The sequence below is a fragment of the Pristiophorus japonicus genome, chromosome 8, assembly GCF_044704955.1.
Source record: "Pristiophorus japonicus isolate sPriJap1 chromosome 8, sPriJap1.hap1, whole genome shotgun sequence".
Lineage (NCBI taxonomy): Eukaryota > Metazoa > Chordata > Chondrichthyes > Pristiophoridae > Pristiophorus > Pristiophorus japonicus.
The window spans coordinates 201,245,480-201,271,783 of NC_091984.1; the positions used below are offsets into that span (position 1 = coordinate 201,245,480).

At 41.6% G+C, this 26,304-nt stretch overlaps 1 protein-coding gene across 1 annotated transcript in view; it reads left to right on the forward strand.

The window, feature by feature from the left end:
- The window catches only part of LOC139269241 (transmembrane protein 132D), a 1,017,604-nt gene that overhangs the window by 247,553 nt on the left and 743,747 nt on the right, over positions 1 to 26,304 (forward strand). Inside the window, exon 6 of the mRNA XM_070888330.1 lies at positions 10,734 to 10,880. Within this exon, the coding sequence (XP_070744431.1) occupies positions 10,734 to 10,880 (147 nt within the window). The remainder of the gene's footprint in view (positions 1 to 10,733; positions 10,881 to 26,304) is intronic.

The window sequence follows — 26,304 nt, forward strand, 5'->3', positions numbered from 1 at the left end:
GGACTTAAAAGACCCCATGGCACTATTTCGAAGAAGAGCAGGGGAGTTATCCCTGGTGTTCTGGCCAATATTTATCCCTCAATCAACATAACAAAAACTGATTACCTGGTCATTATCACATTGCTGTTTGTGGGAGCTTGCTGTGTGCAAATTGGCTGCCGTGTTTCCAACATTGCAACAGTGACTACATTTCAAACGTACTTCATTTGCTGTACAGCGCTTTGAGACATCTGGTGGTCGTGAAAGGCACTATATAAATGCAAGTCTTTTTCTTTTTATTGGGAATGGCAGAATGTTTTATAGACAGGAATTTACAAATTATTATTTCACTTTGCTGACGAGTACTTTTAGCTCGCCATCTGTTATTTATTAATGGTGCTCTCCTCAGAGAGGACTGCTTGAGGTTGTACTGATGACATTGACATTATGCAAAAGAGGACACTTACTGAAGTTAAAGGACTCATGCTTTGGTATTATAATCTCATTACAAAACAAAACTTGCAGCTTATGAAGACGGTCTTTAAGATGATGCTCTCGTGAATAGCAGCTCCATGAACCCTACTATTCCACCTCCTACAGACAGATAGCTATTCAACTTAGTGATAAAGTGGCTTCTCACATGTGACTACTGAATGGGCATATTGTAGGTGTCATCTGAATCTCCTTCTGTATATCATTTGCTCTAGAATTATGAAGGAATATTTTTTTAGCTAACCTTGGGTCAATGTCTTTTTTAATCTCTGATTTAAACATCTATATTTGTTAAAGGAGCTTCAAGTGAAATCACCGTTGATTTGTGTTAATAACCTGAAGCTCAGATCAGGAGCGGAACAAAGTGTGGGATCAAATCTGGATCCTCTCCTCTGTGTCAGTGAGCACCTCAGATTGCTGGGCTCTGATTACGCAAGTAGTTTGGAAGAATATGGTTGTTGTTATCACTGCCCCAGAACATCATTTATTTAATAATAAAATGTTTTGAAGTATTGGCCTTGAAATTACGGTGCCTTTGACAGCATACGCTCAGCGTGCACCACCGTAATCGTTCTGAAAGGCCCCACAACCTCCAGGTTTCTGCACGTGCTATGCATGTGTGAAAACCCGGAACTTGCGATCTGTTGAGGTACGTCTTGACAGATCATACAAACCAAAAATAAAATCAGTTTCTCTGGCGCAGTTGGGCTATTTGACCAACAACTGCCCAGCAATTGCCCACAAAACCCTTGCAGCTGGTAAAAGAAGGCGTAGGGCCTGTTTTCATCAATGTAAAGGTTATTATAAATCTTAAATTAAACATTTAAAAATTAAAAAAATGATGCACAAACACTTAACATTAGTTTATGCAAATATTGGCCTGGATTCAAATGTTTCAAATTATTTTTCAAAAATATTTATTGGATTTGGTGTAATGAAGGGAGTTATGAATAAAATTTAAATTCAAACATTTAATATTTATTAGAATTATGTAAATTGTCTAATTACTTGAGAATTCCATTCCTAAATGATTGCAATGGAATCCTCCTTTCTCATTGGAGGACTGGGCCTACATGATCCCAGGAACACTTCTAACCCATCTGCGTCCGTGGGGTCAGTGGCCTTTCCGCTGCTGCTCCCATGGAAACCCGAGAAGGGAACTCTCCGCAGCAAGCCGGTGGCATACTCCGGAGGTACACCTCCAACCGCATTTTCAGGGCCATTACATTTTGAATAGTGGTATCTTGGTCCAAGAGCTGAACTACTCATGGAACATTAAAAAATGGCAAGATGCAACTTTTGGACTGGCTATTGTAGAGGAATATCAGAGAAAGCAAGATAATGCAATGGAGGCCCAGCTATCCCAGCATCTATAATGATCGTGAAAGTCCTCTATTAAAATGAAAGGACCTTGTGTATACAAGTCATGACCTACCTTTCTCCCGTCTTGAGCATGCTAGTGAAAGTAGTCAGTGATACAAGATCACATGATAGGAAGTATATATTTGCAGATGCTAGCAAGAAATAAATTAGTCACATATCCTTTATGTATTAAAATCATTGAATAGGTTGCAACATTCTATTTCAAAATGTATGGCAACCTTTATCATACTATCAATGGGAAAATGCACTACAACTATATCAACCTTTATCTGTAATACCTGCTACACTTTCAGGCAGTGCTGTGATTGGCTTGCAATGTAAGATGCAAAGCCCATCTCCCACCCTTGGCACAGTTTTGCCACTGATATTTCCCATCTCGGTCTAGTGTGCAGACACTGTTTATTTTACAAAAAGAGAATGTGGTTCCATTGGATAATAGTACTGTCGTAAAAAATAAAGTCCTCACATTCTAACCTGTCTGAACAGCAACCATCGATTTTAATTGCTGAAATATTCTTCTCAGCTGGCCGGTATCTTGAACACTTTAATAAAATCCGAAGCTCAGCATGCATTGCCCCCCTCCCCCCTCACCCTCCCCCCTCACCTCACCCACCCAAAAACAAAACCCCTCTGATATGCATCCACCCCAGTGTGTAACAAGCATGAGCAGAACTCGTGGCTTTGAAATATAGTGAGTGAGCTTTCTGACATGGGTTGAGATTCACTGACATGGGTTGAGATTCCCAAGCTTATCTCAGGCAGTCACTTTCTTTCAACCATCTTTTCCACTTTAGTAGATGGTAAGTAGGTTGGACATATTCTTTCATCATCAAACTCAACAGTTACAGCTCTCCGATACCCAAGCTGTATTAATTCAGTTCAATGAATCCCACCAAAATGTTAGATTTTGTTTGTTCTGATTCAGCTAAATTTACAGAGTGGGGGTAGAATTTCTGTTTAATTGACGGAAAACTTTGAAGAAATGGCATTAGCTTCTGCTTACGCCATTTCTCTGGATTCCTGCCAGGGTTATGGTGGGAGATCAGGAGAACCCCTGTGGAAATTCCAGCTGACAGTGTTTATATTTGGACAGGAGCCAAATTGAACAATTTGGAAAAAAATTAAAATCCAGTTCCACGCAGAGCACAAAACTGCTGCTAATTTGGCACCATTACGCCGAGAGGCTTGTGTAGGAACTGAAAATATCACATTGGTGCAGTAACAAGCACTCTTTAGAGCAGATTGTCCATGGTCTGTAGACTGAAACTGCCTGAAGAGCTAAATGACACCCCGGCAGCAGCCACAGTGCTTATATTTTAGACACCTAGCCATGATTATTGAAAGACTGGATGACTGGTTGCTAAGGAAGCTTAGATATCCACTACTGTCCAAATAATTCAGGTGGGCATGCAGTTACAGGGAAGATCATGTCTTCAACTAAATTCTGGCAGCACATAATGGGCCGGAATTTGCAGTGCGTAATAACGCCCAGCAAACAGCGCTCGCCATTATTACCCGTTTGAAACTGAACGCAACTTCAGGATGTATCGCATGCGCACCTAAACGTGGAAATCCTGAGGTTGCGTTCAGTGATTCACTGCTCCGACACTGACTGCACTTTGGCCTCCCCCCGCCCCATCAATCAGTGTAGTCAGTGAAACTGACAAAAAGTTGGGCTTTTCCGTGGTAATATCGCTGTTAAATACCTCATTAAAAATGAGGCCTTGTTGGATTAGGTGTAACTGGGATTTTAACAGCATATTGACTGCTAAACAAAAGTTCTAGACCTGAAAAACTAAAAAAAATTTAAGAAACTTTAAAAAATATATATTTTTCTGTTTAAAGTTTGTTCACGATATTTCAAGTTCTACTTTATCCTCATGTTAGAGTCCCAATCTTTGTTTTGTTTTCTGTAACATTTTTTAAAAGTCTGGATAAAAGCAGCTTCTCATTTTCTGGTTCCTTGTCTGTCAGAATTCTGCAATGTGACTGGCTGCTTCGATAGCTTGTTGACATCACAGCAGATTGCACAGGGGAATTCCCACTATAGAGCGCTGAAATCACTTGCGCATCGAAAAAGTCCAACTCTTCGCCACAGAGATCATGAGAATGCAGGATCTCTGTAGGCAGCTTTCTTTGGGACCAACGGCGAAAGCATTTGCTTTGCCGCTGACTGCGAATTCCTGGCCATAATTGAAATGCTGAAACAGATTCTGCTACTTGGACTGGTTGGTGGGGGAGGAACTCTTGCCCCTGATAAGGTGTCAAAAATGATCAGTGTCTGCTGCAATGTTCCCTCCAATTTCTTTTGGTGCTGCGCTGTCCCTTTAAGGGGCTGCATGAGCCATTTAAAATACCATGAATGCTGCGCGATTTTTACATTGAAAAGCTAGCTGTGCAGGAGCACAGGGAGCGCTGGTCTGCTATATGCTGTATGTTAGTTGGTGTTTTGATGGTGGTGGAGCAGGCATGCTGTAATGTCTGTAATCTTGTAATGCTTGTAGCGCCACACTGTGGATGTGGACACATTGTGTACTGCAACTGCAGAGTTAATAATAAACAGAACCAGGCAGATTCCGGAGGCTTCCAAGAGAGCTGCCTGCCATGTAGGAAGCTGTGTATGCTTGGGCTCTGTGAAGATATCACATTTGGCGATGGGATGGTATTTTTCGGATTATTTAAAGCTTAAATTTTGTTGGGGAAGAATTCAGCCAGCCGACAGAGAGACTTTGGAAGTTTCTGTCTTTGGAAAAAAGCTACAAAATCCGAGGTAAAATATAGCACACGGTGTGAACAGCTAGAGATTAAAATGGCAGGTGTAATCGGACATTTAGGGGAAAATAGACACAACCGGGAACGTTTTAAAGCGTATGTGGATTGGCTAGAAACGTATTTCACTGCAAATAACATAATCGTGGTTCCAGACAATGCAGTCCAGAACCGGGCTGTGTTGGAACGTAAGAAAGCGATCTTATTATCGGAGGCGGATCTGGCATTGTATGAAACCCTTGTAAATCTGCTTGTGCCTGACAAGCCAAAGGACACAACGCTTAAAGAGATTTTAACGAAGCTGGAGCAGCACTATAACCCCAAACCATTAAAAATTGCTGAAAGCTATCGTTTCGGGATTCGGAATCAAAAGACGGATGAAAGTATCAGTGATTACATCGTAGCATTAAAAAAAGCTATCGCTGCACTGTAATTTTGGAAACTTTCAAAACCGAGCATTACGGGATTGTTTTGTTTGTAGGGTAAAAAATGATGCGATCAGAAGGAAGTTATTGACGACGGATGACTTGACTTTTGAGATTGCTTGTCAGACAGCGAGGTCGATGGGCATGGACGAACAATATTCCCGAGAATTAAATAATAATTATGGTCGTCAGTCAACTGAGGTAAATCACCTGCAGGTTCAAAGTACAAGATGGTGGGGGCCCAAAGTCTCAGAAACTGGAAATTCTAACAGAGTGTCGAAGTCGTGCTATAGGTGCCTGGGACAACACATTGCTCGAAGTTGTCCATTCGTGAAGGCAGAGTGTTTCTTCTGCAGAAAGACTGGGCATCTTGCGAAGGCATGCCAACTGAAGGGTAAATCTGCTTTTGAAGCTATGAGTCCAGCGTTCAAAGCTATGAGTAGAAATCCCAAGAGACTACATAGCATGGAAGAACAACAACAGGACGAGGAGATGTTAGAGTAACACGTCATCAGGAGCACGAGGTTAACGGACAGCGATTTGGAAAGTATCAAAATCCACATAGATGTTGCGGGATTCAAGATACCAATGGAAATCGACACGGGTGTACCCCTGAGTGTAATACCGGAGTCACTATACTGCGACAAATTGCGTGATTTTCAACTGGTGAAATCCAAGATAGAGCTGCGAGGCTACTTGGGAGAGAAAATTCCTGTGGTAGGTCCTATCACCGTACCGGTGAAATATAAAGATCAATTTCAGAACTTGCCTCTAATAGTAGTGAAAGGAGACAAGTCTTCCTTACTAGGAAGAAATTGGTTGAGCTCACCGAAGCTGGATTGGAGTAAGATTTTCTGTGTGGAAGCTACTTTTTCATCAATGGATGAGGTTATCAAGAAGTATTCGAAGGTGTTCTGCAAAACGGACAGTCCGATCCAAGGCTTCAAGGCAAGTGACAGGGTACAGAAGGACGCTAGATCGGTTTACTACAAGCCACGTTCTGTACCATATGCACTCCAAGGAGAAAGTTGAGCAAGAACTCAAAAGACTAGAGACCAAGAACATTATTTGTAAGATAGATCGATGTAATTGGGCTACACCCATTGTTGTTGTATCTAAGTCCGATGGTAAGGTAAGATTGTGTGGTAATTATAAAGTAACCGTAAACCAGGTTCTAGAGTGTAATGTCCCCAATATATTGTTGAATATAGAAGATTTGTTCACAACACTGACAGGTGGTCAGATCTTCTCAAAACTGGATCTTACGAATGCCTACTTACAGCTTGAACTAGATGAAGAGTCCAAGTCATGTTTGACTATAAATACTCATCTAGGCCTATATCAATTTAATAGGCTACCGTTTGGAGTGTCTTCCGCCCCAGCCATATTCCAAGGGGTGATGAACCAGATTTTGCAAAGTATTGAAGGGGTAGTATGTTATTTGGATGACATACTAATTTCAGCACCAAATAGGCAAATTCATAATAACGTATTGAATGAAGTCCTTAAATGGCGAGAGAAGCACAGAGTATGAGTGTCTGCTCGTAAGTGTGAGTTATTTAAAAACTCAGTGAAGTACTTAGGGTACAGAGTAGACAAAGATGATTTACATCCAACCATAGAAAAATTGGATGCAATTAGAAATGCACCCACTCCCAGGAATGTCACTGAACTTCGATCATTCTTGAGTCTTTTGAACTATTATGGGAAGTTCCTACCAAATTTGGCTACAGTATTACATCCACTGAATGAACTTTTGAAAAAACAGGTCCATTGGAAGTGGTGAAAAGAATGCGATACAGCATTCAAGGAGTGTAAAAGCAAATAGGTAGAGAGCACCATGTTAGTTCACTATGACATATCGAAGGAGATTAAGCTAGCATGTGATGCCTCTCCATATGGAGTTGGGGCAGTGATCTCTCATGTATCACGTAGTGGAGAGGAGAGACCAATTGCTTTTGTTTCATGCACTCTCAGTGCCAGTGAGAGTAATTATGTGAAAATTGAAAGGGAAGCTTTGGCATTAATTTTTGGGGTCAAGAAGTTTCACAAATACTTGTATGGTCGTAAGTTTACCATTGTTATGGACCATAAGCCCCTAACAGCAATCCTCCATCCAAAGTCCCCAGTTCCAACATTAGCTGCAGCCCGAATGCAGAGATGGGCTTTGATTTTGTCAGCATATACATATGATATTGAATACAGACGATCAGCTGGTCACAGTAATGCTGATGCAATGTCTAGATTGCCTTCCCCATCACAAGTTACACCCGATAGGGAAGAAGTGTTTTATTTTTCATACATTGATGAACTGCCAGTCACAGCTGAAGAGATTGGTAGAGCAACCAAACGTGACCCAGTGATGTCAAAGGTGTATGAGTATATTGCAAATGGATGGCCAAACCAGGTAACAGACAAAGATACACATCCATTCTTCATTCGTAGGAATGAATTATCAGCCGATAAAGATTGCATTATGTGGGGTGCAAGAGTGGTTATACCAAATAAATTCAGGTCCAAATTATTAGGAGACCTCCATGACCAGCACCTGGGAATGTGCTTGACCAAGAGTTTTGCACGCAGTTATTTATGGTGGCCAGGTCTTGATAAAGATATAGAGTACATCGTGAGTCCGTGTACGACATATCAATCGGTAAGCAAGTACCCACCACCAGTACCATTACAGCCATGGAAATGGCCTCCCAGGGTGTGGCAAAGGCTACATATTGATTTTGCTGAGTTAGAAGAACAATTGTTCATTGTGATTTATAGTCATTCAAAGTAGGTTGAGGTGTTTCCAATGTGGAAAATAACAACAAGTAAAACATTGGACATTTTACGAAAATTACTTTCTTCATTTGGCCTTCCTGAAGAGATTCTTTCGGATAATGGACCACAATTTCATTCAGAAGAATTTGCACAATTCACGAGCAAAAATGGTGTGAAACATACCAAGGTTCCACCATACCACCCTGCTTCGAATGGTGCAGCAGAGCGCACTGTACAAATTGTCAAACGTGCCCTCATAAAACAAATGTTAGATCCAAATCCAAGAAAACGACAGTTGTCATTGGATCACAAATTGGCTAATTTTTTGATTACATATTGAAATACTTCTCATATAACTACTGGTAGAACACTAGCAGAGTTGTTTCTCAAACGACAGCCACGAACCAGATTCTCGTTGTTAAAACCAAATTTGGCACAGTCTGTAGAAGAGACACAATTAAGACAGAAAGAGAATCATGATAGAGGTAGAGTAAAAGAGAGAAGTGTGAAGTTAAACCAGAAGGTAAGAGTGAAGAACCATCACCATAAATGGGTAAAGTGATTACCAGGAAGAGTGGTGAAGATATGTGGTCCTCACACATACTTGGTAAAGATGTTTGAAAATGGACAGATTAGGTTTGTTCATATTGATCATATTTTACCTACAGACATGGAAGGAGTTGAAGGTGGGAATGATTCAATTATTTCGGACTCATCAGATAGTTTTGATACACCAGTAGCAAATCCTAAATCCAATGTACTGGAAACAAATCCAGGAGAGAATCAGAATAAAAGTCTGAGTCCGAGTCAGGAAAACAAAGAGCCTGAAGCTAGAGTGAGTTCAAATGAAAATCAAGGAAATTCCGTGGAGGAAAACGTTCCTCAGGATGAGCCTCGAATGAGTTTAGATTCGACACCATGTTTGGAAGGTTCTGTTCGAGAGCAAAGGTATTCTCTTCGAAACAGAAAACAAGCGGTAAAGTTAAATTTGTAAATATGGAAAAAAACGAAGTCTATATCCTGTGTTATGTATAAACATGAAAGTTATGTATGATGTTTGTTACAATAACTTCTTCATTAAGGAGGGAAAAGTGTAATGTCTGTCAGCTTGTAATGTTTGTAGCGCCACACTGTGGATGTGGACGTATTGTGTACTGCAACTGCAGAGTTAATAATAAACAGAACCAGGCAGATTGTGGAGACTTCTGAGAGAGCTGCCTGCCATGTAGGAAGCTGTGTGTGCTTGGGCTCTGTGAAGATATCACACATGCATGACATTAGAAGCATTTTTAAGTGTCAAATATAAAGTTCAACCTGAGACATTATGGACTAGGCCGGTCATTTTGATTTTGGGTGATGGTGTAAGTGGGTGATGTTGAATCAGCCGCCCGTTATACATCCATTAGTGAGTTTCCTGCACTTGTGAAAAGCACATAGGGAACACATTCAAATTATGACAATGAGCTAACTTTGGTGAATCTGATAGTGTCAGCTCCCCTCTCTATGACAATGCAACAATCCTGGCTCCATTATTGTTGGATCATTAAATTAGCCTTTAAATGAGTTCCGTGTTAATAAGAGACCCTCTAACAAGGCTGTGATCCATTCCAGATACTCCCAATATTTATTAACAGTTATGCAAGTTGGGGTGGATTGATAAACTGTTGAGAATACGGAATAATGACATGCCATATAAGAGATTCAACTATCCATGGATACTTCACGTCTGGTAGAATATTGCGTGAGCATTGGCAGTTTCTGTTCTCCGAATATGTGGGTTACAAGGAGATTGATTATAGGGTGTACAGCCAGATGAAGGAACATGTACATGTTGTAATATTTTGACTTAATCCAGAATCACACAAATGCTTCCTGCTGATGATGACCTTAAATTTAAAAAGTTATAGATAGGTCACACCAGCTTTCTGGCAATGGTCATTTTGGATTAACATCGAAACAATGTGGCAGTTTGGATTTTGTTGGAATTGTTAGTTGCTTTGGGTTTATAGAGTAGAGTTTCCGCTTTGAGTGCAATCCGGGCGCAAGTTGCACTTAAATTTGCGCTGTTTTTTCCGAAGTAAAGTTATTGTTCAAGTTTCCGCCCAAACTCATTTGAATAATCACAATCGTAAAGTCTTCCATGAACCAGCGCAATTGTGCAATGTGATGGAATGTCATTGTTTATTTTTGCTTTGCGTTACAACATATTCCTTGATGTACTTGAGAGGTAAGCTGGTGCGGTTTTATTAATACAGCTGACAATGGGTTTAGCACAAAAAATGAACATTTTTAATAAGGGTGTCTAGACCGCCACCTGTGAGTAACCTGATTTTAAATCACTGAAAATGACTTTTAAAAAAACCTGTACTGAACCAATTACTCGTTTCATTGGTGTACACTAGCCATTTTCTCAGTAAATTAAATATTTTTTAACATGTAAAAACTTTTAAAACATGCCGACTAGCACCTGTGCGCCTATAAAAAATGAATTCAATTTGAAAACCCTCCTCCAACGGACGCAGTTGGCAGACGTGCACCATGCTCAGTATTTCGATCTGGAGGCGTGGCGGCTTCCGGCAAAATGATATTTAAGCCAGCGTTAACGATCGTAGAAACGTGATTTATGTTTGATGTAACTTACGTTTAAAAGTCCCGAATATTTTGCGCTGGTTTCATCTATTTTGTGCTGATAATACTAAAGCAAACTGGTGGAAAATCTACCCCACAATATTCAAGTTGTGCCGTGCGTTACCCATATCATCACCTTCCCTGTTCTACACCTGTAATAAAAGAACCTCCAGAGAAATGGACCGAGAACGTCTGAACATGCTCAGGTGTGTTTGTGCCTCAGACTCTCAGTACGCAATGGATCCAGCTTACTAATGGTTCTAATCATGTTTGTTGTTCCCCGAACAGGGCGAAAGCAAAAAAAGGTGTGAACATTGTTGATATAAAACCCAGCATTCCAAGCTTGTGGGAGGTTAAACAGGAGTTGGGAAATGGTGGGAAACACTCCATCGCAACTGTGGTTTGCCAGAAGAAACCCGGTGCTTCAAGTAGCAGGTAGGCAATCATGAGTAACTTTGCATAACTGCATTACGTCAACTGACCGTTGCATATATTGGGGCCAATGGTACTATTCTATTGTATGTGGTATACCAGAACCAGTACTTTATTTGGAATGTTTTCAGTGGATGACCATGTTTGATATAACCATATGTTATGAAGTGATCTTGTTTGCCTGTGTCTGTCCACATTTTCTAAATAATTGTACTTTAGTTTTGGTAACTTATTCAGTACCACCACCAGTTAACTGTCTGATTCAGAGCACTTGGGTGGTGCAGTGAGCCACAGCAATGCACTTTCATCTGGCTTTAAGTCCACCACAGATTGATGGGCAAGTCTCGGCTGTAAAGATCATGCAGAATTAGCTAGGGTCGTACTTAATGGTAATAAATCTACAGCACAAAACTGCCTAAAGTTCAACACGCCCTGGCAGACCTCATTCAGAGAGGCAATAATGATGGATACCGGAAATAATTGACTGAAACTGAAAAGGCTGCTCTTCTCAGGTTTGGTTTAAGGAATACTATTGGGTTTGGATAAGAGGAGTTGCAGTGTTTCCAACCTGTGATATATCTGACATGGGAGTGCTTGATGCTAAAGCAGCGTGCAAGAACAAAGTTCCATTTCACAGTACTGGCACCTCTCACCTTGATGAGCACAGATTTCACTTCATACATAGAACATAAGAACATAAGAAATAGGAGCAGGAGTAGGCCCCTGGAGCTTGCTCCGCCAATCAATAAGATCATGGCTGATCTGATCTTGGCCTCAACTTCCTATCTTCTTTTGGGGTTGTAAGGATAAATTAGTAAAACCGCCAGAAAGATGGTCAGAACAATGCTGAAGATAGTGAACTAATCAGTATTAGGGGGGTCTGAGAAATTGCCAATGTATGTAACACTTACTTATGTAGGTATAGCACAATTATAACGCATTAAAACTGTATCCTTAACCTGAGTAACACTTAAACAGCCGTGAGTCAGCAGTTACAATTTTGATTAGAAGTCTTTGAGGAAGAGATAAGACTGCTGGTATTTTGGAACAGTTACTTTAGGTGACATGCAGACTGGGGCAGAGGGCAAAATAATGGAACAACACAATGATGGGAGATGGACAGTTGTATATGCCACTCAGAGCCAGTCTGATAAGAGTTGACAAATCAATGCAACTCTGCTGATAGCAATAGACCTATCGATGATTTTGTAGGGGGAGGGTAGCTTCTCTCCAAAGCCTGTATAAATTATACTCAAAACCTCATGTATTTCGGAGGTTCCACGACTGAACCTTTCCGTGCATTACTCAAAATAAAGCCGGTAAACCTGAGGTTTTCTGTAGTTGTTATACCGAGGGCGAAGAGCGCGATGTCGGTTATCTATATCAGTTAATCCGCTCCGAGGAAGAGAAGCCTTCCTTTTTAACCCTACAAGGGTCATGGTGGCACTGGCTCTGTGATGAAACTGTGTGCTGCAGCATCTCAATATGCATGGCCGCCGCTTGAATTAGTTCACAAGTCAGACCTGGTTCTTAGCAGATTTTGAAGTCAAGCATAACTCTTGTTGGTGAGTGCTTCCAGTCGGGTGTAAATCTGGTCATAATTTGTATTTAAATCCTTCCCAATTTTGTGTACTCTTTAATTATATAGTCTTAAAACTGAACTGAGCAAATGTTGTCACTTGAGTTACAGGCCACAGTATTAATTAACTTCATTTGTGGTGTCTTTGTGTGTTTTAATAACCAACCTAGATTAAAAAAAAATAGTGTTAATAATGCTAAGCTAGTGTGACAGGTGTAATTTCTTTGATTTGCAAGACATGTGCAGAGTGAAGGCTTTAATCATATTTTCCAAAGCATTTGGCAGGCAGCTTTTAAAAATACCAGTTCTGCTATCAAAGGAGATTTTTGTGGTAGTTTTAAGGAGCAAACAAGATCTACTTATGAGTATTATGACAGCTAGCAAGGAACATTTTTAATTATTTTTTTTTAGAGATTTCTGGGTGGCTGAGATATAATTCAATGCCATGTTTCTCTGACTGTGAATACATTACACATTGGCTTCATATCTCAATGTATTATGTTAAATCACGAAAATTGCAAGATTTATGTCCTGTGGATAGAATGCTCTACAGCTATGTACGGATCTTATTGGCAATGTTTCTCTTGGTGCAGTGAACTGAAAAATGTATTTCAATCCTATTTCGCAGAATTATCAGTAAGTCTACATGGTTCTCGCAACAAGTGCTATGATTGGTGCTTTGAAGAGTTTGACAGAGAAATTATCGAAAAAGTACTGACCAGAATTTGAGGATTGTCCCGTAAAGGTGGAATTGTAGTATGAAAATGTGAGACATATAATGTTTATTTTAAAACTTGTCTACCTGATCAGGAATGGTGTTGAGGTATAGATCAGCCATGACCTGATTGAATGGCATGGAATCAAGGGGCTGAATGGCCTACTCCTATTCCTATGTTTCTATGAAGGATGGATAATCTGGTCCACCTCCAATGATGCTGCTTGTGGCTTTTTGATGTTGTCGCAGTATTGGTTGGATTCTTCCCGCACTCCTATTGGCCCAGTACCATGTTCAAGCTTGGTGTTCGCTGTGGCTCAGTGGGTAGCACTCACCTCTGAATCAGAAGGTTGTGGGTTCAAGAACCACTCCAGGAACTTGCGCACATAAATCTAGGCTGACACTCCAATGCAGTATTGAGGGAGTGCTGCACTGTCGGAGGTGCCGTTATTTGGATGAGAGGTTAAACCGAGGCCCTGTCTGCCCTTTCAAGTGGACATAAAAAATCCTGTGACACTATTTCGAAGAAAAGCAGGGGAGTTATCCCCGGTTTCCAGGCCAATATTTATCCCTCAATCAACATAACAAAAAAAACAGAATATCTGGTCATTGTCACATTGCTGTTTGTGGGAACTTGCTGTGCATAAATTGGCTGCTGCGTTTCCAATATTACAACAATGACTACACTCCAAAAGTACTTCATTGGCTGTAAAGTGCTTTGAGACGTACAGTGGTCATGAAAGGCGCTATGTCAATCCAAATCTTTCTTTTTAAATGGCCATCTGTGGGGTGGTGGGGAGCAGAGGCTGAGATTCAAACTCTGGCCTATGGTACTGCAGGTAAATGTGCAGCATGATTTCCATCATTGCATTATGTTTATTGCTATCCGTTCTTCAAGGCCTCCTCTCCTTTGAAATTAGCAAATTCATTTTGATGAGGGGCATCACTACATATTATATTAAGATATGGTCAAGCAGTGACCATGCCAGAGATTCATTGTGGAGAATGAGGGGCAGTAGTAACATTTTACAGGGATGGACACTCTGTCAGCTGTAACTTATAGCAGCTACCTCAGTCAGGTAATGACTAAGAAGTAAGGTAACTATATTCCAACCCCTCCAACAGTCTCCCCTAACAGCTGTCACCATTTACATGGTTCTGAATTTCATTGAGTTTTCTGGGGAAAAGATAAAGTTAAATGTTCACTTCCCAATGCTTCCACCAAGGATTAGGGGGAAGGCGAGTGTGTGGAGTTTCTTCCCATAAGAACATAAGAATTAGAGCAGGATTAGACCAGTCGGCCCTTTGAGCCTGCTTTGCCATTCAATGAGATCATGACTGATCTTCAACCTCAACTCCACTTTCCTGCCCAATCCCCATATCCCTCGATTCCCCTAGAGTCCAAAAATCGATCTGTCTCAGCCTTGAATATACTCAACCACTCAGCATCCACAGCCCTTTAGGGTAGCAAATTCCAAAGATTCACAACCATCCGGGTGAAGAAATTCCTCCTCATCTCAGTCTTAAATGGCCCACCTCTTATCCTGAGACTATGCCCCCTAGTTCTAGACTCCCCAGCCAGGGGAAACAACCTCAGCATCTACCCTATCAATCCCCCCCACCCCAGAATCTTATATGCACCATTTACATAAGGCATTCCCAGCCCTCCTAAATCATTTCCTCCAGGTTTGCTTGAAAGATGCTCAGACACAGGTGCCAGAAGATGTTGGCTTCAGGTCTTGCACCTGGGATTTTTTTTTAATTCACGGGATGTGGGCGTCGCTGGCAAGGCCAGCATTTACTGCCCATCCCTAGTTGCCTTTGAGTGGCGGGCTAGGCCATTTCAGAGGGCCGCTAAGAGTCAACCACATTGCTATGGGTCTGGAGTCACATAAAGGCTCAAATGTAGAAACATAGAAAATAGGAGCAGTAGTAGGCCATTTGGCTCTCCGAGCCTGCACCGCCATTCAATATGATCATGGCTGATCCTCTATCTCAACACCATATTCCTGCTTTTTCCCCACACTCCTTGATGCCTTTTGTGTCTAGAAATCTATCCATCCATATCCTTCTTAAATATATTCAGTGACTTGGCCTCCACAGCCTTCTGTGATAGAGAATTCCACTGGTTCACCACCCTCTGAGTGACAAAAGTTCTCCTCATCTCGGTCCTAAATTTCCTACCCCGTATCTTGAGACTGTGAGCCCTTGTTCTAGACTAAGGAAGTTGTGCAGTAAAGCAGGGGATACCTTAACAGTAAATCCCACCTTTTTCTTGCAACCTCCCCGTGGATACTCAGGCCTCTTTCAGCGAGAGCCAGAAAACCCTATGGCTGGCTTCAAGTCTGGGCCTGCAGGTCTCTCCGTATTCCTGCCCCCGTGTGTAGGTGTAAGGTTCTGCCAGGAACCCGGATTATGATGAGTCCATGCTAATGGCTTGAGCCATCAAATTAAGGCATGGTCAGGTCAGGACTGGCGAAGCACACTTGGAACCTGCTGCACCTGTCCAGCATCTGGGCAAGCTGGAAGAGCAATAACAAGGCCATAGTTTTCAACAATCTGATTTAGACCAGGCACCACTTGTTTCTGGTATCCTTTACTCAGCTAGTTTTGCACCTTCATTGGCTTTCATTCCAAAGCTTCTGCTCATCTGGGGGCCCATTCCCTGTGTTGCCAAAGTCATTACCCTGTCAAATGATGTGCTAAAGTAGTCTGTATGTGTTATGAAAATTGGGTTTCAGTCTTTGAACTGGCATGTGTGCATCTCTCAGTAGCACAAATGTAGATGTTTATATCGCCTCCTACCATCAATCATTCTGTAGATGGACTAGCTGCTTACAGTAATATGACATACTGTGCTCTTTGATGTAAAGCAATTGAAATATTGAGTAATTTCCTAAGATAGGAAACATTTAACATACTGTGTCTATAACACAACAATTCTTATTCGATTTTGCAAGAATCCCAAAGGCTATTCTACTCTTGTATACCTGAGGTTCTGACATGAGTACTGGTTCTTTATACTGTATTTGCCTGACATATTGGCTCAATGCACCAGCACCCCTACTGAATCAATGCAATATCCTGTACATGTGTGTAAAGTTGTGTCGCTATTGTATACTGTGACTTGCAACCACCACGATAATTGCCTGCTTTCCCCTTACTGTGATAACTGTAAGCCTTTATAATTGAGGCTGACCATGATAGATCAACAGAAAATGGGTTCTGAAAACCAAGCCTTTTAAATTGAGATAGGAGATTACATTTCAAAGTAAAATAACTGAATTTTAATGGTATTCAGCAACTCTCACATTTTTGATGTAATGTGGTGTTCAGAAACAGTTCTCCTCATGTGACACCATCAGAATTTTGAGGCATTGAAATTCTCTTAATTTATTTATCAGGAATACATTAATAAACTTGCAGAAAGGGCATATAATGGGCAAATTAATTTCAACACATAAGTGGGAGATATAACTTTTTGGTAAGAAAAATAAGGAGGTCACATATTACTTGGGAAAATAAAAGTCGAAATAGGGCAGAAGAGTAAAGGGATCTAGGTGTGCAAATATACAAATCACTAAAAGTAGTGATGCAGATTAATAAGGCCATAAAAAAGCAACCCAAACATTAGGGTTTATTTCGAGAGGGATAGAATTGAAAAGTAGAGAAGTTACGTGAAACTTGTATCAAACCTTGGCTAGACCACACTTGGAGTACTGTTTACAGTCTGAGCGTCATATTACATACAGAAAGGATATGGAGGCTCTGGAGAGGGAGAAAAACAGATTTACAAGGATGACACCAAAACTGTGAGGTTATACCTATCAGAAAAGGATGCACAGGCTGGGTCTCTTTTATCTAAAAAAGAGAAGGGTGAGGGGTAACGTAATCGAGGTCTTTAAACTTATGAAAGGTTTTGATAGAGTAGACACCACAAAGCGTCTCCACTTTTGAGGAAGAGCAAAACTAGAGGCCATCAATATAAAATAGTCAGCAAGAAATCCAATAGGAATTCAGAAGAAACATCTTTATCCAGAGAGTGGTGAAAATGTGGAACTTGTTACTACCACAGGGAGTAGTTGAGGCGAAAAGTATAGATGCATTTAAGGGGAAGCTATATAAGCATATGGGTGAGAAGGGAATAGAGGGTTATGCTGATAGAGAGTTGGATGAGGAAAAATGGGAGGAGGTTCGAATGGAGGTTGAATAAACGTCGGCATGGACTGATAATGGCCTGTTTCTGTGCTGTGTATTCTCTGCAATTCTGTGTAATTTACCTGTGTTTTACCATCACAAAGTGTCAAAGTTAATAGTATGGCAGTCACGTTAGAGCAAGTTTTAGCCATTTTTTGCACACAAAGGATTGGGAAAATAATGATATCCAAATTTAAAGCAAAATGTATTCATACAAGCTTTTTTAGAAATAAATGCTGAGACGGGAGATAATGAAAATGCTAATGGCTTAGGCATTGAAGTTGTTGTTCCCAAGATTGTAAACAAATAAACAATTCATTAACCTGTCTCTGTAATTGCTAAACACCTCATACCTATTATGTTGGGAGGCCCCTGTTCCTGGACATTCAGCAGGAGATGTCTAGCATTGGCACTCCCTCAGGTTGTGAAGACGGAGATAGAAGCAGAGACCGACACGCTCACCGACAATCAGGTTCTTTTGTAAACAGAAACCTGCTTTCACCTGATTTTAAAAGGTTAAAATGCAGAAAACCAGTTAGAAGTTATTTTGTTTAAGTTAAGCAAGACATGGGGGGAAAATTGCGGTCAGAGGCTTCCTTCGGACGAATGCCTCTGACCCGAAATTATTTTACGAAAATACCAGGTGGTCCCGGAGGAACATAGGATTCCGGTCGGAGGCCTCCATTCGTATCCTGGAGTCTCGTGGGCCTGGACCACCAATCACTATGTAATATTCTCATTGATAATAATGGGAGCTCTCTTTTTACGAGCTCCCATTACTATCAATGAGAATACACCCCAAAAACAAGAAACACACTATAAATTTAAAAAAAAACACCTCACATATTTAAAATTAATTGAAATTGAAGGTACAGTAAGTAAATGTTTTCGAAAAAAATATTAAAAAACCATTTTTTTTAAGGTGTTTTAATAGGGTTAAAAATAAACTTACCTAAATGGACAGGGTTTTAAATATAAAAATGAGTGATTAAATTTAATTTTTCTAAGTTTTAAAACTCTTACGCTGGTAAAAGTAAGCTATATGCCCGCTTTTGCCAGGCGCAAGAGTTTGAACGACATTCGCTGGGCAAAAGTTGGCCAAATAGCCCACTCTCTGCCCCGCGGATGTCCTTCCTGCGGGGCTGCGTTGTATCTGTCAAAAGATTGCAAAAGCTGGTTTTTGGTGCATGTCCATCGTGCGCCGAGAACCAGCATTTGCGAGGCCTCGCCGGGTGTGTGCGCACATCGTACCCCCCATGAGGGGCCACAATTTTCGGCCCACTGTTATTTTGTATTGTGTGAACACGAGCTGTACTGATTGAACCATGTGAGCCCAATCAGAACTAGCTGTGAGGTGAAGCAGCTTAACGCTATCCGGCCTCATCTTAACCAAGTGCTTTCTTGGTCCACCTTTGAAAAGATTGGAAGGCGCACATGGGTTATGTGTGAAAGACATGGAAATCCAGTTCCGATCATGAGGGAGTCATATAATTACACCCTGGGTTCTGCTACTGTATACATATTAGGCAGTACACGCACACTTCTAAATCTTACAGACAGACTGTTTATGAGGATGAACAGCACTGTTGTACAAGAGAGAAAATCTAAAGGAAAACAAAACTTGTAACAGTGACTTATAGCAAATATCAGAAAACCATTGATTTCAGAAATTTAAAAAAAAACACAGCCAATTCTGACCAGATTGGATGCAAGTAATTTAATATGTTATGGGATTTGGTGGTGACCTACAGTTCTCTCTGGCTGTGCAAAGACCTCTCACTCTTACTATGGTAAATATTGAGGGATAAAAAAGTTGTCTGGCAATGAGTTGGGCTCCAATCTCTTTGAATGATTGTACTGTGTAAAATTTACACTGTGACATTACTGATTGCAATTGTGTGTAATGCACACTGGCGTGGGGTATGAACAAACTGGGTGTGTTTGTCTGTCTGTTATCATAACGTATCTCCCTCCCTAACTGAGCCTTCATCTACTGGAAACACTAAACACTAAAACCTTAACTCACGAGAGCAAACAGACTTGGATTTTGATTTTTTTTTCTTTGTTATCTTGTGAATACTGTGGGCTTTTATTTTTTTTTTAACAAAATGTGAGCTCCAGGCTAAGATTATGGTACTGGGACACGAGACTAGTTACTATTCCCCATATCTGTGTGCTATTACATATATCTCCATTCATGGATACCCAGGTGCTCAGAACTCCAGTTCCTGAATTAGATTGGACTTTACATTGTTGATTCAGGTCTATTTGGGAAATTGACAACAGACTGGGCTGGCTTTACTTATAATCTTTCACATCGATAAGTAAGAGAAAATATTTGTCTCTGGTCTGGTCTAGGATTGTCTGGTGTGACAAACCATCAGAAATTATAGGTTAGGTTAAGAGTTTGCATTCAACCCCATGAAATTTGAGTTTCTAACTTTATTACATATCCAGCTGTTTCATTTTAAAAAACAAAATAATTAGATTTGCCCTGTGATGTGTAGATACTGTTATGTAATAATATACTAGATAGTAGATATATTATGTAACCAATACTGTTAGTCCTGACTGACTAACATGATTATCTGTATCCAGTCAGACCACTGCAGCTTTCCAGCCATTGGTACGATCCTATGACCATTTGGAACCCTCCTTCAGATTTGGCTCAAAATGCTCTAAATTTGGGTCCTCACTAAGTTATGATTCCAGCTGCATTCTACCGGAACAACGTCTCAAATCCGGCCGACTGAAAATCGGAATTGTCCGAAATCCGGACAGTTTTGAGAAAATCCCATTTGATATTCAGTAGTCCGGAATCCTGAATTATTGTCCAAGAACCGGCTTCAGGGAGAAATCTTGACAGATTGGAAAAGACAGTTTTCGGCGCATGTGCATCGCACCCTGAAAACGGGCTTTTGTGAGGCCCCGCCGGGTCCATGCGCACTTTGTGGAATTTTTGGCCCATAGATTTTCTTGTCCGAAATCTGAAAACCGGCGGGGTCTCGGTCCCGAGGTTGCCGGATTTGAGACGTTGTACTTGTAGTATACAGCAAGTCTGAATTGGGTGCCCAGGAGATGGGCTGTGCAATTAAAATCCGGTCATTAAAGCTACAGTCAATGGATTAAAGGATACTACAACAACAACAACAACTTATAGTGAAACATCCCAAGGGGCTTCACAGGAGTGTAGCTCGACTCCACCACAGCTCACACACCCAGGTTTCTGTCCAGGATATTGCTTCCCTTTGTTAATGTTACATTGCAGTTGACTCACCGCCCCTCTCTGCCTGCTCCTCGGTGTTGTGTCTTGTGTTTGGAATTGTCAGGCCTAAAAAAAAAATCCAGATTTGCTGGAAAAATCAATACTGGTCAAGTTCAGATGATTTGGAAATTGCTCTGAATCCATGTCTCCTCCTTATGGTGGCGCATCAACTTTTGAGAAACCGCTACTTTTGTTACTCATTCAGGATTGTGAAAGAGTGGCATTATGAAGAAGCAGGGGATGTTGGCTGTGGAGCCGAATCCTTTATACAGACAGAGAATAGTCCTTTTTAAAAGCTGTAACTGTGCAGGATTTACAATCGTGGATTTCTGCCTGGATCGGCAGCACACTGTAATAAGAACTGTAAGAGAAACATGCAGCAACTGAACAAATACAAGCTATTCCTCTGGCAACATTTACAGTGGGATTAGATAATTTATCATGTTACAAATGACAGGCTTTTTCATTTGGAAATTTAGAAGAAGCTTTTAAGTTTATATTGAGTACAGTACATGTGCTGATAAATGGATGTGTTTCCCTGATGGGATTCAGTATTTGACTTCATTGGGTTTGCATTTGCTGTGCAAACTAATTTAGCACTTGGGAGATAAAAATGGTGTATAAATGAAAGACAATTATAATGTCCCTGACAGAAATGGGAATATAATGGCAATAGTGGTAGTTATCTACTCATTGCCTGTAATATAATAAAACTGTTTTTGCAATCCAGTGAGAAAGAAACAGTGTCCTTTATCAGAGAACAGCGTTGAGAGTGGGAAAAATGCTGCTCTTTTCTTTGGAATGTGAAGTGTGTCCAGATGTAATTCACCCTTCATAAAGATCAGGAAGAAATGATGCTCTATGGATAAAGCTCAGGGATGCTCAGTTATGACTGTCACACTCATTCAAGCCTGATTCTCATACTGATTCCCCCCCTGCAAGGTTCGATTGCATGCCTATATTTTTTAGCAGTATCAAGATCAAAAGACTGAATGGAACTCTTAGATATTGCTGCTTCCTCAGGCTAAACTGTAGTTAGTCTTTATTTTATCTTATGTCCTTGTATGCCATTTTATAACTTGTATTGCTCCTCTTCCTCCTCAGTCTATGCCACTGTTTAACCAACCATATGCCATATATATATATATATATATATATATGCATTAGGCTTTACGGTGAAAAAGCAGCACTCAGAATTGCTGGTCCAAATTGTTGCCAAGGCTTCATTTCTCCAGTGATCCCCTTAATGACCTCACAATGCTCTCCTCGGTGACCTCACAATGCTCTCCTCGGTGACCTCACAATGCTCGCTTCGGTGACCTCACAATGCTCTTCTCGGTGACGCTCCAAGCTCCACCTTGTGTAGACTACAACTTATCCAGAACATTCTAACTTGTAACAGCTCCCATACACCTTGCCAACTTCCATTGGTTCCCCAGCCCTGATTAAATTAATTCTAAAATACCATACGCATTTTCAGATCCCTCCAACCAACCTCTGTAATCTTCTCCAGCCCTATGTCCTAGCGTGCACTCTCCACTTTTCTGTATATGGTTTACAGTGGCATTCTCCTTCAGCCATCTTAGCCCTGCCTCTCTAGACTTGTCTTTGAAAATCCTGCCCCCTTGGGATTTCCCTTCCTATCTTCAAACGCCTCTATAAAACTTCAGCACTTCTACCTCAGCTTTTGTCACCTCCAATCAGTTCTCCCACATCCTGCTCACTGTCCTACAATTTCCCATAATTTAGTGGTACATTCCTAGATGAAAGGAGCTCTATAACTGCAAGTTGTTCCTTGAATGATATCCCTCCAAATGGCTGATAACAAATTAACATGAATCAGTTGCTTTGCAGAGTACTACTTGGCAGGGAGATGATAGAGACACTGACGTTATCAACTAATGTCTATTTGAAAGGTTGTAAATTAGATGCATTTATTGCACTTTGCACCAGCACTAACGTTATATAAATCTGCACCAGCACTAACGTTATATAAATCTGCACCAGCACTAACGTTATATAAATCTGCACCAGCACTAACGTTATATAAATCTGCACCAGCACTAACGTTATATAAATCTGCACCAGCACTAACGTTATATAAATCTGCACCAGCACTAACGTTGTATAAATCTGCACCAGCACTAACGTTGTATAAATCTGCACCAGCACTAACGTTGTATAAATCTGCACCAGCACTAACGTTGTATAAATCTGCACCAGCACTAACGCTGTATAAATCTGCACCAGCACTAACGTTGTATAAATCTGCACCAGCACTAACGCTGTATAAATCTGCACCAGCACTAACGTTATATAAATCTGCACCAGCACTAACGCTGTATAAATCTGCACCAGCACTAACGTTATATAAATCTGCACCAGCACTAACGTTGTATAAATCTGCACCAGCACTAACGTTGTATAAATCTGCACCAGCACTAACGTTATATAAATCTGCACCAGCACTAACGCTGTATAAATCTGCACCAGCACTAACGTTGTATAAATCTGCACCAGCACTAACGCTGTATAAATCTGCACCAGCACTAACGCTGTATAAATCTGCACCAGCACTAACGCTGTATAAATCTGCACCAGCACTAACGCTGTATAAATCTGCACCAGCACTAACGCTGTATAAATCTGCACCAGCACTAACGCTGTATAAATCTGCACCAGCACTAACGCTGTATAAATCTGCACCAGCACTAACGCTGTATAAATCTGCACCAGCACTAACGCTGTATAAATCTGCACCAGCACTAACGCTGTATAAATCTGCACCAGCACTAACGCTGTATAAATCTGCACCAGCACTAACGCTGTATAAATCTGCACCAGCACTAACGCTGTATAAATCTGCACCAGCACTAACGCTGTATAAATCTGCACCAGCACTAACGCTGTATAAATCTGCACCAGCACTAACGTTGTATAAATCTGCACCAGCACTAACGTTGTATAAATCTGCACCAGCACTAACGCTGTATAAATCTGCACCAGCACTAACGTTGTATAAATCTGCACCAGCACTAACGTTGTATAAATCTGCACCAGCACTAACGCTGTATAAATCTGCACCAGCACTAACGCTGTATAAATCTGCACCAGCACTAACGCTGTATAAATCTGCACCAGCACTAACGCTGTATAAATCTGCACCAGCACTAACGCTGTATAAATCTGCACCAGCACTAACGCTGTATAAATCTGCACCAGCACTAACGCTGTATAAATCTGCACCAGCACTAACGCTGTATAAATCTGCACCAGCACTAACGCTGTATAAATCTGCACCAGCACTAACGTTGTATAAATCTGCACCAGCACTAACGTTGTATAAATCTGCACCAGCACTAACGTCGTATGGTCTCGCATCAGTACTCTTCAGTGTTGGGTGAGACCCTACCTGACTCTGGAGAGAAGTGATTTGAGACTTCCTGCAGGAGATAGTCTTGAGCTGCTTGGGTTGACACTGCATGGAATGCAACACCAACGTGGTGTCAAACCAGATTTTTAAACCTCCCCCCTCCCCCAGGTGACTCCTTCCACCTCCACCTCCTGGACTTTTGTTTAAATGTTTAGGCAGTGTATATACTGCCATCCACCTCCTGCTGAGAAAGGTGCCTTGTGTGTGTGTGTACCCACATTCAGCAAGGTTCTCTGCTGGGCATAAGGCTCAGAGGAATGAATCTTCAGTTTTACCACCAGGCAGGAAACAGGAGGTAACCGATCGGCCACCCATTTTATACCCATTCCGATCATCTACCACCCATTGTACACCCCGCTCGATCATCGAACACCCATTGTACATCCCGTTCGATCATCGAACATCGATTGTACACCCTGCCCGATCACCTAACATCCATTGTACACCCTGTCCGATCATCTATCACCCATTGTACACCCTCTTGGTTGTCTGTCATATCCAACAAAGACGTTGATGTGCTAATCATCAATGGCATGTGTCTTCAAGTGGCTGTATAGGCCAATTCTGGATGCACAAAATCTCTTGCACGTCAGACAAGGGAAGTTCGATGTGCCTGATGCTGACAGTACTGCCCCTGATGTCGTCTATCTCTAGTGTCCCGCAGGCGTTGACATCGGCTTTCTTCGAAGGTCTGGCAGGCAGTCCTCGTGAGGGTTCGCCACTGGATTTTATTAGCTGCTGTATTCTTGAGGTCCTTTGGTCGGATGCCACAGTACTGGAGGTTAGCCTTAATGCAATCTTTGTAGCGCTTGCGGGGGCACCCCTGGTGTCTTTGACCTTCAGAGAGCTCACCGTGAAGAAGCTGACGAGGGATCCTTGACTCATCCATGCGGATGACATGTCCAGCCACCGGAACTGGGCTCGCATGATCATCCCTCGATGCTAATTGATTGTGCTCTCTCTAGAACCTCAAAGTTTGACACCCGGTCTTGCCAGCGTATGTGGAGTATAGATCTGAGACTGCGCAAATGGAAAGCTTCCAACTTTTTGATGTGACGCCTGTAGGATGTCCAGGTCTCACATCCATAAAGGAGAGATGAGAGAACGACTGCTCTACACATCAACAGTTTAGTTGACAGTCGGATGTGGTGGTGACTCAACACCTTAGTGCGCAAGCGACCAAGTGCTTGGCTGGCTTTACAGATCCTTGCATCAATCTCCTTGTCCAAGGACCCATCACTTGATATGGTGCTGCCAAGGTACTTGAAGCTGTCCACTGACTTTAGTTGTATACTGCCGATGAAGACTGTGGGAACAGGTGCTGTGGTGCCGGGGGCAGGCTGGTAGAGAACCTCGGTTTTACTGAGACTGATGGTTAGGCCAAACAATTCTGTTGCCTCAGCAAATTTGCTGAGTATGAATTGTAGGTCACTCTCCTTGTGTGCCATAAGGGTGCAGTCGTCAGCAAAGAGTGCATCTAGGATGAGTCGTTTCCGTACTTTGGTCTTTGCAGCAAGGCGGCGGAAGTCGAACAGTGAACCATCTAATCGACATTTCAGGTAAACCCCAAACTCCAAGTCTTTTATGGCATAGTTCAAGACGCAGGTAAAGAATAGGTTGAACAGAACTGGAGCGAGTACACAACCTTGTTTTACTCCATTTGAGATGGCAAATGGGGCCGTGGTTATGCTGTCTGAGAGCACTTCACCTGTCATGTTGTCATGAAACAGCTCGATGATGTGGACAAACTTCCTTGGGCACCCAAGTTTCATCAAGATTGACCACAGCGCTGCTCTGTTGACAGTATCAAAGGCCTTGGTGAGGTCAATAAATACAGCGTACAGGTCCATGTTCTGCTCTTTGCACTTCTGCACTTGTCTGAGTGCAAGATCATGTCCGCTGTGCTCCGACCAGGTCGAAAGCCACATTGTGTTTCTGGAAGATTTACTTCTGAGACACTAGCTATGAGTCGGTTCAATACTATGCGGACGATGATCTTCCCAGCAATGGACAGAAGCGATATTCCCCTGTAGTTGCCACAGTCTGCTTTGTTGCCCTTGTTCTTGTAGAGGGAAACTATCATAGCGTCACGGAAGTCCTGTGGCATGTCTTCATCTTCCCAGATGCTAGTTATTATGTCATGAAAGGCCTCGAGAGTTGCTGGGCCTACTGCCTTGTAGATTTCGGCAGGGATTCCATCCTTTCCTGGAGCCTTTCCAGTACTCATCTGGTTGATGG